This window comes from Xenopus laevis, chromosome 4L (assembly GCF_017654675.1).
Source record: "Xenopus laevis strain J_2021 chromosome 4L, Xenopus_laevis_v10.1, whole genome shotgun sequence".
NCBI classification, from domain to species: Eukaryota; Metazoa; Chordata; class Amphibia; order Anura; family Pipidae; genus Xenopus; species Xenopus laevis.
Genome location: NC_054377.1, coordinates 2,952,442 through 2,966,031, shown reverse-complemented (window position 1 = coordinate 2,966,031; position 13,590 = coordinate 2,952,442). Strand labels below are relative to the sequence as shown.

Genomic DNA, 13,590 nt, shown 5'->3' with positions numbered 1-13,590 from the left:
GGGATGAAATGGTCCTGATATTGAGACATTCTATAGACTGCCGGGATGAAATGGTCCTGATATTGAGACATTCTATAGACTGCCGGGATGAAATGGTCCTGATACTGAGACATTCTATAGACTGCTGGGTGAAATGGTCCTGATATTGAGACATTCTATAGACTGCCGGGATGAAATGGTCCTGATATTGAGACATTCTATAGACTGCCGGGATGAAATGGTCCTGATACTGAGACATTCTATAGACTGCCGGCTGGAATGGACCTGATACTGAGACATTCTATAGACTGGCAGGGTGGACGCTAAATCTCCAGTCATCCCAATATTCCTTCTATTTCTTCTCTCCACCTGGCACCTAGATAACCCCAATCGCCCAGCAGGTCCATGATACCATTTGGTGGGCACCTGCCCAGTACACACCAGTGACATTTCAGCAGTACCCAGTAAAGATGTTGGGCATATGCCTGGCCGCTCCTGCATTGCCTCATTACCCTGCTCTGTGAGTGACAGCTCGGCTCTGGGTGGAATACATTACACAGTGAGAGACCCGGGCACTTCTCAATGCAGTGTTAGTGACTGAGAATGGGGGGCAGTTAGTGAACATGGCACCGTGCCAACAGAACAGCCCCCACAACTGATGCAGAGAGAGAGAGAGATCAGACACAGGGTCAGGTTTATTAAAGTAAGGGTGGGCTTATATATATCCACTGGTACCTCCAGTGCCCACTGAGAATTTGCCAGTGACACCATCAGCCAATAACACCAGCTACATTTAAGCAACGGCAGCCCTATGTTATATATATTGCCGCTGTGCCAGGCAATGAGACGTTCCATGCTCCCCTGGATACAATCAACAGCTGTGCCAGGCACCCAGTCGTATTTGCCATGCTCACCCATCCCTGTTTTCCGTCTCCCTGTGAGGTGCCACGCACTGTACCATCCAGTAAAGCTTCATGTTGCATCTGTGCCCTCACCCCCTGTTTCACCAGCCCATGCCAACAAATAAGCCCAAATTGTTCTGCAGCCCCTGCACAATCTGTCACCCCAGGGCACCACTTAATCACACATTGGTACAACAACACCAGCGCCAGCTAATCACACAGCCCCAAAATACCACCTTATCACACTCTGGCACAAAAATGATCCCCCAATACCACCCAAATCTTGCATCACTAATAGTTAATCCCCATTAACACTTAATGACATATTGACATAACCATTAACCCCCAGATGCCACCTAACCACACCCCGTTAGCCCAATTAACCCCATGTGCCACCTAATTGAACATTGCTGCCACAGTAAACCCCCCAAACTTCCCAATTACACACGATTTCACAGCCTCTGTTCCACCCACTGCCCCAGAATTACATTGAAACCCCCATTGATATAACATTTAAATCAGCCATAGCAATTAACCCCTTTGTCACAATCCAATAATCCCTGAATCACATACTGGCAGAACAATGAACACAATGGCACCTCCCAATCGAACACCAATATAACAATAAATAATGCCCTTCTGTAGCACCTCCGTGCCCCCTGCTACTGCCCATAACTCCCTGTTGTACTATGTGCCAACCATTCCCTTACTGCACCTTTTTACTCTATTATTATTATTATTATTATACCACCTGCCTGCCCATTGCTGTACCACCTATAATGCCCTACTGTGTCTTCCAAGCACCTAATTACTCTCTGTGAGAGCACCCATTGCCCACTGTTGTACCACCCTCTACCCTAGCACCTATAAAATATACTACCCCACCTATTGCCATCTGCTATAACACACACTGCCATCTGCTGTGCCCCAACTGCCCATCAAATGCTCTACACTGCCCAACTGCCATCAGCTGCAACTGCCCAACTGCCCAACTGCCATCAGCTGCAACTGCCCCCTGTTATATCAGTCCCTGTTCTACCCCCTACAATTACACACCCTGCTGTGCCAGTCAGTACCCTCCACCACCCCCAACTGTCACCCCCAACTGTCACCCCGGCCCATGTCCCTTACCTGCCCTGGCAGCCAACACGCACGCCCACACAGCCAGCATCCCATCCATTGGCGCAGTGAGCGGAGAAGGAGCCCCTAATAATCCCCCTGCAGCCGCGAAACTTCCCGAGTCCCCGCACGAGCCTCACTGACACACTGACAGCTTCCCCGGCTGGGAGAGTCTTCCGACCGTACCACTCCGGTAGCGCGGGGGGAGCTCACCAAGATCACAGACTCTCCCACTGTCTCCTCCTTGGCGGTGGGAACAGCCAGCTCCTCCATTCAGGTTCCCAGACAATTTGGGTCACCGATCACTTAGCGGGTGTGAGAATAAAAGGGAAAGATTCATTACACAGGAATTATCTCTCCATCTACCACCCCTACCGAGCAGAAATGGTTTAGCCGCAAGCTCCAAACTCAGACTGATGTTTGACATTAAAGTATGTGCGGGGTGAGTAGTACTGAGAGCAGGCAAGGGTTAAACAGTCAGTGTGTTGGGTGAATACTTAGGGCAGGAAGGGTTAAGCAGTCAGACAATGAGCAAAGTGAGTACTCAGGGTTGACAAGGGTTAAACAGTGATACAAAGAGCAAGGTGTATATACAGGGCTGGGAAGGGTTAAACAGTCAGTGTGTTGGGTGAATACTCAGGACAGGAAAGGGTTAAGCAGTCAGACGATGAGCAAGGAGAGTAACCATAATTGACAAGGGTTAAACAAGTAGACATTGAGCAAGGTAAGTACCCAGGGTTGACAAGGGTTAAACAGTGATACAAAGAGCAAGCTGAATCCCCAGGGTTGACAATGGTTCAGCAATCAGACAATGTGAAAGGTGAGTACTCAGGGCAGGGAAGGGTTAAGCAGTCAAGTGAGTACTCAGGGCTGGTAGGGGTTAACTAGTGACCAACTGTGCGCAGAGTTAGAACCACAGGCAGAAAAGGATGAACCAGTGCAACTAGATGTAGGAATGCGTTAACCAGTTGTCAGGTGCTCGACAGAATAAAGGGTAAACGAGTAAACTGGTAGAATATGGCTATTGGAGGGTCGGGGTTAATATGAGAGAATGTACTTAGAGTGGATGGGGGAAGGGTAGCCTGGAACTGGGGGTCCTTATGGCAGGCTAAAGTGCCTGTGAGAGAATGTGGGGTCCAGGGAAGGATGAGGTTAAACTCTGAGGTCAAGGTTCAGGCAAGTTTGGGTTAGTCAGTGAGATATATCCAGACACCATAACAGGGGAGGCAAGGGTTAAACATCATCAGCCTCTAAATAAAAGTCTCTCCAGAGAGGGGCCCAAGTGCAGTAAGTTCAGTAAGTGCAATGTGGGTTACAACTGTCACCAACAAGTAGGGGGTTCACTATAGACAAAGACTTACTATCTCACGGTGCCTAATATACAGGGTTTTATTGAAAACGTTACATGAAAATACAAAACTCACACCAACATCCCTGTCCTGCTCTTGTTTCCCTACAGAAATATATATATTAATATTTATATAATAAACGAAGCCTGACTTTAAGCCTTAAAGTCACGTGTTTCTGAAGTTTTACAAGATCCGACTTTTATTTTATTTCAAAACAAATCCTTTTTATTGTTTATCTTTTCTCTCCCTTTTTCCATAAAGTAATAAACCTAACAGTTACATTTTATGGTGCTGAATGGACAGCTCCCAAATCTGCACCCACCCAGCACCCACCAACTAAACAACAGGGAGACACTGAACAGACCCCTCCCCTCCTAATATTCTAAAGCAAGAAGAGAGGGGCAGAGCCAAAATTAAGGATAAGCTAAACATTCCTGGGGCAATGATTTTAAGGAAAGAATGTTCTGGGCACACAATAAGCTATACCCTCATACTGTACTGTCTAATGGAATCAATATGGCACCTCCCTCCTCCCATATGTATAAATACAAATATACAGAGAAGGAATGTTCTGGGCACACAATAAGCTATACCCTCATACTGTACTGTCTAAGGGAATCAATATGGCACCTCCTCCTCCCATATGTATAAATACAAATATACAGAGAAGGAATGTTCTGGGCACACAATAAGCTATACCCTCATACTGTACTGTCTAAGGGAATCAATATGGCACCTCCTCCTCCCATATGTATAAATACAAACATACAGAGAAGGAATGTTCTGGGCACACAATAAGCTATACCCTCATACTGTACTGTCTAAGGGAATCAATATGGCACCTCCTCCTCCCATATGTATAAATACAAATATACAGAGAAGGAATGTTCTGGGCACACAATAAGCTATACCCTCATACTGTACTGTCTAAGGGAATCAATATGGCACCTCCTCCTCCCATATGTATAAATACAAATATACAGAGAAGGAATGTTCTGGGCACACAAGTATAACCTCATACAGCACATCTTAATAGAATATTCATTATTCTTATAATTACTCCCTTTCATAGTGAGTTTGTATGAGACTGGGGGTATAGGCACCACCCTAGGGAAATGGGGGATGAACCTCTTTCCCGTCACTGAGCCCCTAGGGCAGCAATTGTTGCTGAAATAAGAAGCCGTCGCCTCTCCAGGAGAGATTTGATTGCAGAGCAATTGCTTGGTGTGTGCAATCAGCAGTTCTTTCAAACCATCGTGAGGGTCATCCAAGTGGGGTTGATAATAAAATTGGATAATGTTGCCCTTTTCACAGTCTCAGTAGACAAACAGGGATTTAAGGATCAGGCAAATATGGCTGTTTCCTGCAATTTCGGAAAACTGTTGAATATTTTGTTGTAGAGGAAGTTTTAGTCTCTTCGTGAACTGAATAGTTGTGGGTGCAACCACAGAGGGTAAAATAAAGAGTTACCTATTGATGATTTGTATTCAAATGGGGTACTAATAGCTTAAGTAGCACTGGGTAGAGATAGTTCTATAGGTAAGTTCTAAAGTCTGTGGCCCTTTAGATTTTGTTATTGTGCCGTTCAATCAACTAGTGCTGGGAGTTGTACTTCAACAATACCTGATGGGCTGCAGGATAGACAACACTATTATAAAGGAATCATCTTGTGCTACTGTTACCATTTGATTTATTATCTCCATCTTGTCCAACTGTCTCTATGTTTTCCTACTTTTTCCATCTTGACCTACTTTCTCCATCTTGTCCTACTGTCTTCATCTTGCCCTATTGTCTCCATCTTTCCCTACTGTCATCATCTTGTCCTTTTTTCTCCATCTTGCCTTACTGTCTCCATCTTGCCCTACTGTCTCATCTTGTCCTACTTTCTCCAGCTTGCCTTACTTTCTCCATCTTGACCTACTGTCTCCATCTTGCCCTACTGTCTCCATCTTGTCCTACTGTCTCCATCTTGTCCTACTGTCTCCATCTTGTCCTACTGTCTCCATCTTGTCCTACTGTCTCCATCTTGTCCTACTGTCTCCATTTTGCCCTACTGCCTCCATATTGTCCTACTGTCTCCATCTTGTGATACTGTCTCCATCATGCCCTACTATCATCATCTTTCACTCATATCTCCATCTTGCCTTACTGTCTCAGTTTGCCCTACTGTCTCCATCTTGCCCTACTGTCTCCATCTTGTCCTACTGTCTCCATCTTGTCCTACTGTCTCCATCTTGCCCTTTTGTTTTCATCTTGGCCTTTTGTCCCCATCTTGTCCTGTTATCACCATCTGACCCTACTGTCTCCTTCTTGATGTTGTGTCTCCATCTTACCCACAGTCTCTGTCTTACATTACTGTCTTCATATTGCCCTATCGTCTCCATCTTATTCTAGTGTGTTCATCTGGGACTCCTGTCACCATCTTTTCCTAGCTGAGGTATAAGCCCTGGGCTCTGGCAAAAAAAAGGAACCATAAGAGAAGTAGTTGCCAGTAGGATGGGCAATAAAAGTCGTACATCTTGACCTACTGTAGCCATGTTTCCCAACTATCTCCACGTGGTTCTGCTTTCTCCATGTTGCTCTACTGCCTCCATGTTGTGCTACAATCTCCCTCTTGCTCTGTTCACACCATGTCAACCTTTATCTCCATCGTGTCAATCACTCACCATCTTAACATGTTGTTTACCCTACTTACTACGCCTTCTATTCCTCAGTCATTCTAATGGCAACTACTTCTCTTGTGGTCCCTTTTATTGGCAGAGCCCAGGGCATATACCTCATTTTGAATCTCAGGTTTGATTAATATACAGTAAAACATTGGTATTGGATATAATTGCTCTGCTGAGGTACAGAAAGCTAAAGGCTATTATGAAACAGTGCCCTCTGGTGACAAAAGTCTAATGAGAAGTAATAGTCCACTTGCTAAGCAGGAACTCATGATTAATTAAACAAATTATGGGGATGTCATCACTCAATAAAAGGAGCATATGTTTAATTTAAGGGGAATTATTTCTGAATAGAAATCATTACTGTTTAGGTATCAATATATCAATAAGTAGGGTTACCATACTGCTTGTCTGGTGAAAGGAAAGGAAAATCTCTTTCTTTGATTCAAAAGCATCCAGTGCCCCCTAGTGGCCCAACATCTCCCAGCAGCCATTTCTTTTATCCCTACATTTTTCTATTTAGCAGAAAGACCACGAGACACAAGGCAGAAAGAGACATCTCTTCCCAGCGAGACTGCTGCACACTGCTAGGGTTGTCTCAGCACTTGGGGGAAAGGTTTCCTGACATCAGGAGAACATTGACAATGAGATGTTATCTGCAGAGAAGAAAAGAGCACATCTCCAAGACAACTGATTCATTGTGCCCATATTTAGCAATTATTTCATTAGTGAATTGACATCACCAGCTCTGCTCACTCATAGGTGCCATGAAAAGGCCCCTGTTTGCTCTCCACGCTGTTCCCATCTTTTATTTATGAACATGTCCTGCAGCGCTTTATATTGTGGCAGCTTCATATGGAGACGTGACAGTTTTTCTTTCTCAGTTCTCCAGTAAACGTTATGTGGCCAAGAACAACTTCAGTCCATTGCTCTATTTCTGCCCATTACACCCGCTGCCTCCTCTCTTGGGAATTTTAACTTAAATTGATTGGACTTTCATGCTAGAGATAGGGCTAGATATTATCATGTGGCTAATAAAGGTTCTATGTGTCTAACATGTTCTTGTGCTTTGTACATGGGAATACAAATGTCTGGACAGAGTCTATGAGTAAACTTAGGGGGCTGTTCCTGCTGAATTGTGCTTAGTACAGGGAATACCTATGCTGCCATAGTTTTATGGGATCTCTCTGTACAGACTATGAGCAAACTTAGGGGACTGTTCCTGCTGAATTGTGCTTAGTACAGGGAATACCTATGCTGCCATAGTTTTATGGGATCTCTCTGTAAAGACTATGAGCAAACTTAGGGGACTGTTCCTGCTGAATTGTGCTTAGTACAGAGGAATACCTATGCTGCCATAGTTTTATGGGATGTCTCTGTACAGACTATGAGCAAACTTAGGGGACTGTTCCTGCTGAATTGTGCTTAGTACAGGGGAATACCCATGCTGCCATAGTTTTATGGCTTATTCCTGTACAGGCTACAATCAAAGTTTGGAAGCAAATTTACTTATTGCCATTGGCAAAATAAATTGAAAGGAAGAAGTTATTCAAAGACAGGAGTAATTAACCTGAAATATGGCCCTTCTCTCCGTTACTCAGAATCCTGACACATGACTATGGAACATGGGGTACACTATCCAATGGACAAACCAATCTGGCAGCTGCTATTGAAAGACTGTGTCCTATGACTTAACAAACTCCATTGCTACAACAAGGGATTAGTCAGACTCATTTACCAAAACTGCACAAATTTGCAGTTACCGATGCAAACCAATCAGCAATTTGCATTGTTGAGCCAGCTGATGTCAGAGCAATGAAAGCAGAAATGTGATTTGTTGCCATGGGATACTGCATGCATCCAAATTTGCCCAGTATCATTAAGTGAATTAAGGGGTCGCCCACAGATATATCTCTAGTGGATATAGGGGATAGTTGCCCAGGGCCCCAAACTCCATGTAGTGCATCAGTGGAGGGAAGTAGGGATCAATGTCATTTCTGTAATTGGTCTTGAGTATTATTGCCCCTCCTACTATACACCTGACAGTTAATACAGATGTCGCTGGCACAAACTCTTGACTTGGCTATAAAGAAATATTCATTTGTACGAGATAAGGTTTATTCTTTCTGTATAATCTCTGACATTGATGAGTATTTATACAAAGAGTAAGAAGATATGAGAATAACATGTTCTACTCTCTATATTTATAATAATCATAACAATTCTAATGATGAAGATTTGTAAGAATAATATGTCCCCAACTGTCCTCACTGATTGTGACAGGTTCCTTATTGAAAGCGCACAGCTGCAAACACTAAATTCATAACAATTTCAGGTGAAATAATCAACATACGTACACACTCATGTACACACACATAAATATATGTACCGTGTAGAGGAGGAGAGAATGAGGGGGAAGTGAGAAATGGAAAAGGAGGGGAATAAGGGATAAAGATAGAGGTGAAATGGGGGAAAGAGAGAGAAGAGAAAGATGTGAGACATGCTGGAGGAGATGCACAAAGGGAGCAAGAAAGAGAGAAGTGAGAAGAATATAAGAATGACAGGGAGACTGAGAGAAAAAATTGGGAGCAAAGACCGAGATAGTGATTGAGTAGAGATTAAGTAGAGAATGAGTAATTAGGGTGGAGAAAATAAATAAGGATGGAGAATGAGATGAGTGCAGAGAATGAGACAGAAGTAGAGGAGAGGCATTTGTGTAGAAGATGGAAAATGGGGTAGAACAAGAGGAGAGTGAGTGTAGAGGATTGACAATGAGATAAAAGTAAAAGAGAGCAAGATGATTGTAGAGGATGGAGAATGAGATAGAGGTAGAAGAGATTGAGATGAGTGTAGAGGATGAGACAGAAAAAGACAAGAGAGAGAAGTGTAGAAGATGGAGAATAAGATAAAGGTAGAGAAGAATCAGAGGAGAAAGAAGAGAAGAGCAAGATGAGTGTAGAGTATGAGACAGAGAAATACAAGAGAGAGAAGTGTAGAAGATGGAGAATGAGATAGAGGTAGATGAGAGCGAGATGATGTAGAGAATGGAGAGTGAAATAGGAGTAGAGGAGAGTGAGACGATTGTAGAGTATGGAGAGTGAAAAAGAAGTAAAAGAGCGCAAGATGATTGTAGAGGCTGGAGAGTGAGATAGAAATAGAAGAGAGCAAGATGATTGTAGAGAATTGAGAATGAGATAGAAGTAGAAGAAAGCAAGATGATTGTAGAGGATGGAAACTTAGAAAGAAGTAGAAGAGAGCAAGATGATTGTAGGATGGAGAATGAGATAATAGAAAAGTAGTCCATCTGGTACAAAACACTAATCTAAGTAACTAGTGTGTGATGTGTGCTAGTGCCAAGTCATAATACCATATATTGTCTGCTGTCTTGTCCCTTTTTGAATTACTGAAGGACATCACTTAAAAGATCTGCTTCTAGACATTCATAGAAACCTTTGCCACTGCCTGGAAATCCAGTTTTAATGTCCATATGCTGATCTACCAAAACTCTGCTAGGGATGGACACTACTCGGTGTGGGTGGGAATCTTCTTGGAAAGTTGATGATGTAAAGTGCCAAGATCCTCCTTCATCTCAAGCTGGAAGTGTTGTTGAGTATTGTCCGGACAACCTGCATTACCATAGTTTGTTTATTGGTAGGACCATCGCATGGGAGATGGACAATGATATGGAAGCTACAGTATATCAAGGTCTGAGGATAATTACTTAGTTGTACAATGAACAGATGTTTGGGATCCCACCCAAGTGTGTGAAGGAAACTTCTCATAACCTCTTCCCATGGGTTAAACAAGGAGACAACATTGAGGGAGAATTATCAACATTCTTCACTCTCCCACAGTGATCGAGAGGCCAATAAAATCAATTTCCCTTGTGTTTCATTATTCTATTTATCTGCGAGGTCCTTGCGATCATAAATCAGCAGGAAATGTGAAATCCCTATCAAGATTTTTATCAAATGCAACAGTGTGTACAAAATGCGTGTTAAGTAAAGGTTGGTGAATATCGGAGGTTCAATATTATTTATGATACTCATGTCAGACTTTATTACTCACCATAATGCACCAATCTTGTCGAAATAAAACCTAAATGATAGAGGCAGCCACCGGAGCCCGTGTGAAGGTCTTCTCGCCACAGTCATCGATCAAAATCAACATCGTAATGTAGGGAAAGAAATTGCACCGAAACTTCCAGAAACACACTGAAAAATTCATTCCATGTTACCCTTGAATAGAACGGCAAAGCTTAGCAGGGGGATTTATTAAAGGGCGGCGAGAAAATTCACTCTAAAATTCTGCTGGTGATTAATATTTCTTAAAGAAATTCTGGTAGCGTTTTTTGGAAAGATTCAAAAGCGGAAATGAGAAAATTCATCTATTGGGGGTAATGTAATAACAGGTGCAAAATGTGCTGTATGTCTTGTAACCCATAGCAACTACTCATACTTTTTAATCAAAAACCCTTGGTACCAGCTGGGGAGGGGGGAGATTTGGGGTGAGTGTTTATTTGTACCCTGGGTACCCCTGGAACTATAGCAGGGTGACACCCCAATGTTTCTATATATCTGTAACCTTGTTATGAGCTAAGGGGACCCAGTCTGAAGGTCAGTTAGGGGGAGATTTGGGGTGAGTGTTTATTTGTACCCTGGGTACCCTGGAACTATAGCAGGGTGACACCCCAATGTTTCTATATATCTGTAACCTTGTTATGAGCTAAGGGGGCCCAGTCTGAAGGTCAGTTAGGGGGAGATTTGGGGTGAGTGCTTATTTGTGCCCTGGGTACCCCTGGAACTATAGCAGGGTGACTGTTACCATAATGTTTCTATATATCTGTAACCTTGTTATGAGCTAAGGGGGCCCAGTCTGAAGGTCAGTTAGGGGGAGATTTGGGGTAAGTGTTTATTTGTACCCTGGGTACCCCTGGAACTATAGCAGGGTGACTGTTACCCCAATGTTTCTATATATCTGTAACCTTGTTATGAGCTAAGGGGGCCCAGCCTGAAGGCCAGTTAGGGGGATATTTGGGGTGAGTGCTTATTCGTGTCCTGGGTACCCCTGGAACCCCTTTTTTTCCTTTTAAATCATGTTTTCTACAGCACAGATAACTCTGTAGCTCTGTATCTCTCCAATGCACATCAGTAGATTTAATATCACTGTCCCCTGCACACGTCATGTATAAAATATATGCTCTACGTCTAGTTGTCACTCAGATCATTTCAGGATCAATGTGACAGTGAGGATTGGGTATGTGACAGCCTCTCCTCATCCGTAATAACCCCCCGCAGCTTTTCCATGAATCAGAGTGGACATGATTGTGGATCCCCCTTTAGAAGCACAGGGCTGTTGTCTCTGTCCCATGGGGGCCCTTAATGCTCTTACTTATTTTAATATTCCTGTAAGTCGGCCGGTATTTACTGTGCCTGCATTACTAATTTAGAGACAGTTTGGGAAGAAGAGGTTGCTAGGAGACAGGGAGTACTGGACTCCCATTGATATCAGGATTTTCTCTTTGAGACTTCTGGAGATGTCCAATCCAGGAAAGTCCAATCTTTTTGGAATTAGGCAAATATCCATTGGACTATACATGGATGTGGTCCTCTACCAATGGACCTACATGGTCTCCATTGATTGGCCCAGGAGGTCAGATGAGACTAATTATGTTCAAGAAGTGAAATTGAGATAAGATCCAGCTGTTTGAGGACCTCAGGGTCCTCAAGGGTTGTAATAAAATTGACTTCAGCCTTTTGGATCCCCACAGGGTCCCAGAGTTGTAATTATGGGGCTTGATTCAGGAGAAGTTGGGGATCAATTTCCATGACTTTTTATTTGTTTTCTTTAGACTTCTGTGCTCATTGTAAGCTCAACAAGGCAGAAAAATGTAGGGTATCTGCTGAAACCAAGGTCTTAAGGTCAGTCAAAGAAGGGTCCCCCTGGCAATGTAGGAAAAGAGGAGCCACCCGAAAAGGAGAGAAGTGATAGCGTCACTGAGCTTGGTGTAATAAGTGCCAATACTTTCTAATAAAACATACAACAATGAGAGACAAAGACCCAGTGCAATATTGGTTTTAATTGAATCCATCTGCACCAGGTTCTCATTCGTAGCTGAACTTTCCCTTTCGATGCGCATCAAATGCAACATTTTCATAATCTGCAAATTTTTGATCTTCTCTTAAAACCCAGGCTTGGAAAATCTGCGAGGCAGCTCCCGCTGGGGGGGGGGGCGAGTATTTTGTTATTACGGAGACAACTTGCAGCCTCCCATCCTCCGCCTGACAAATGCCAGAGCTGGAAGAACGGAAAGGCCCTTTAGGCTAATTCTCCAGCCTCGGGCAACACACCTGATCTTGTTGCGCTTCAGGCAACGGATATTCGATTGTCAGCTCAGCTGGGAACGCCGACGCTTGTGTTGTTCTAGAATCTTCTCTGGCGATCCTTCGGAGAGTTGCGGGGCAACAGCAGGATAAAAAAAATTAAAGTTGGAGACAAATTCTGTTTGAAAAGGAAGCAAATTCAGTGGTTTTTCATTTGAGCTAATGATTTCTACTATTTAAAGAAGAACTAACACCTAAAAACAATATGGCTAGAAATGCTTTATTTTATATACAGAACCTGTACCAGCCCAGAGGTTCAGCGGTCCTATAACAGTCATGATCCAGTTGCCCCCAGCAGCTCCCCATCTTGGATCTTGTTAGGCATCTTCTGTGAGTCAGTGGCACTGCACATGCTCAGTGGGCTGCTGTTGGGAAGCTGAGCTTAGGGAGTGTGGGAAATCATCAAGCCATTAGCAGAAAGGGAGTCATTTCTGCCATAGAAGCTGATGCTACAGGACTGATTATGAATCAATTCTGATGCAGACTGAACTGATTTCTATGCTGCCATGTAATGTGAATCTGAATTCATGACTACTATCAGCCTTGTATTGTGACTGTTATATTGTATATATATACTGTATATTGTGAACGAGTCCATACGCTCAGGTAAATGACAGAAACCCACAGCATCAAATGTGTTGTGTGAATGTGATGGAAGAGACACAATGTAGCGCTGCTTCCAATCAATCATCTCTCGCCTTATCAACATCTACAATTGTTACGGCAAATCATGTGCAAATAGAACCACTAGTGGATCCCCGCGGAGATGGGCCATTGGCTGCAGGCTGAGTTATACAGGGAACTCTGAGTATCACTCATGTATTATAAGGGATAATGTACCCCCTACTGTAAATGATAAGGATATTAGAAGTCACTGAGGGGTTGTTCTGTGACCATATAAAGGCACAAGGCTGCAGGCTGAGTTATACAGGGAACTCTGAGTATCTCTCATGTATTATAAGGGATAATGTACCCCCTACTGTAAATGATAAGGCTATTAGAAGTCACTGAGGGGTTGTTCTGTGACCATATAAAGGCACAAGGCTGCAGGCTGAGTTATACAGGGAACTCTGAGTATCTCTCATGTATTATAAGGGATAATGTACCCCCTACTGTAAATGATAAGGATATTAGAAGTCACTGAGGGGTTGTTCTGTGACCATATAAAGGCACAAGGCTGCAGGCTGAGTTA

At 43.4% G+C, this 13,590-nt stretch overlaps 1 protein-coding gene across 7 annotated transcripts in view; it reads right to left on the bottom strand.

The window, feature by feature from the left end:
* nell1.L (neural EGFL like 1 L homeolog) overlaps nt 1-2,165 on the bottom strand; it is a 318,833-nt gene extending 316,668 nt beyond the window's left edge. For 2 of the 7 annotated variants that reach the window (XM_041589241.1, XM_041589246.1), the window contains exon 1: nt 2,013-2,163. In XM_041589241.1, the coding sequence (XP_041445175.1) occupies nt 2,013-2,061 (49 nt within the window). In that variant the 5' untranslated portion in view covers nt 2,062-2,163. 7 annotated transcript variants of the gene reach the window in all.
* Between the last annotated feature and the right edge of the window lie 11,425 nt (nt 2,166-13,590).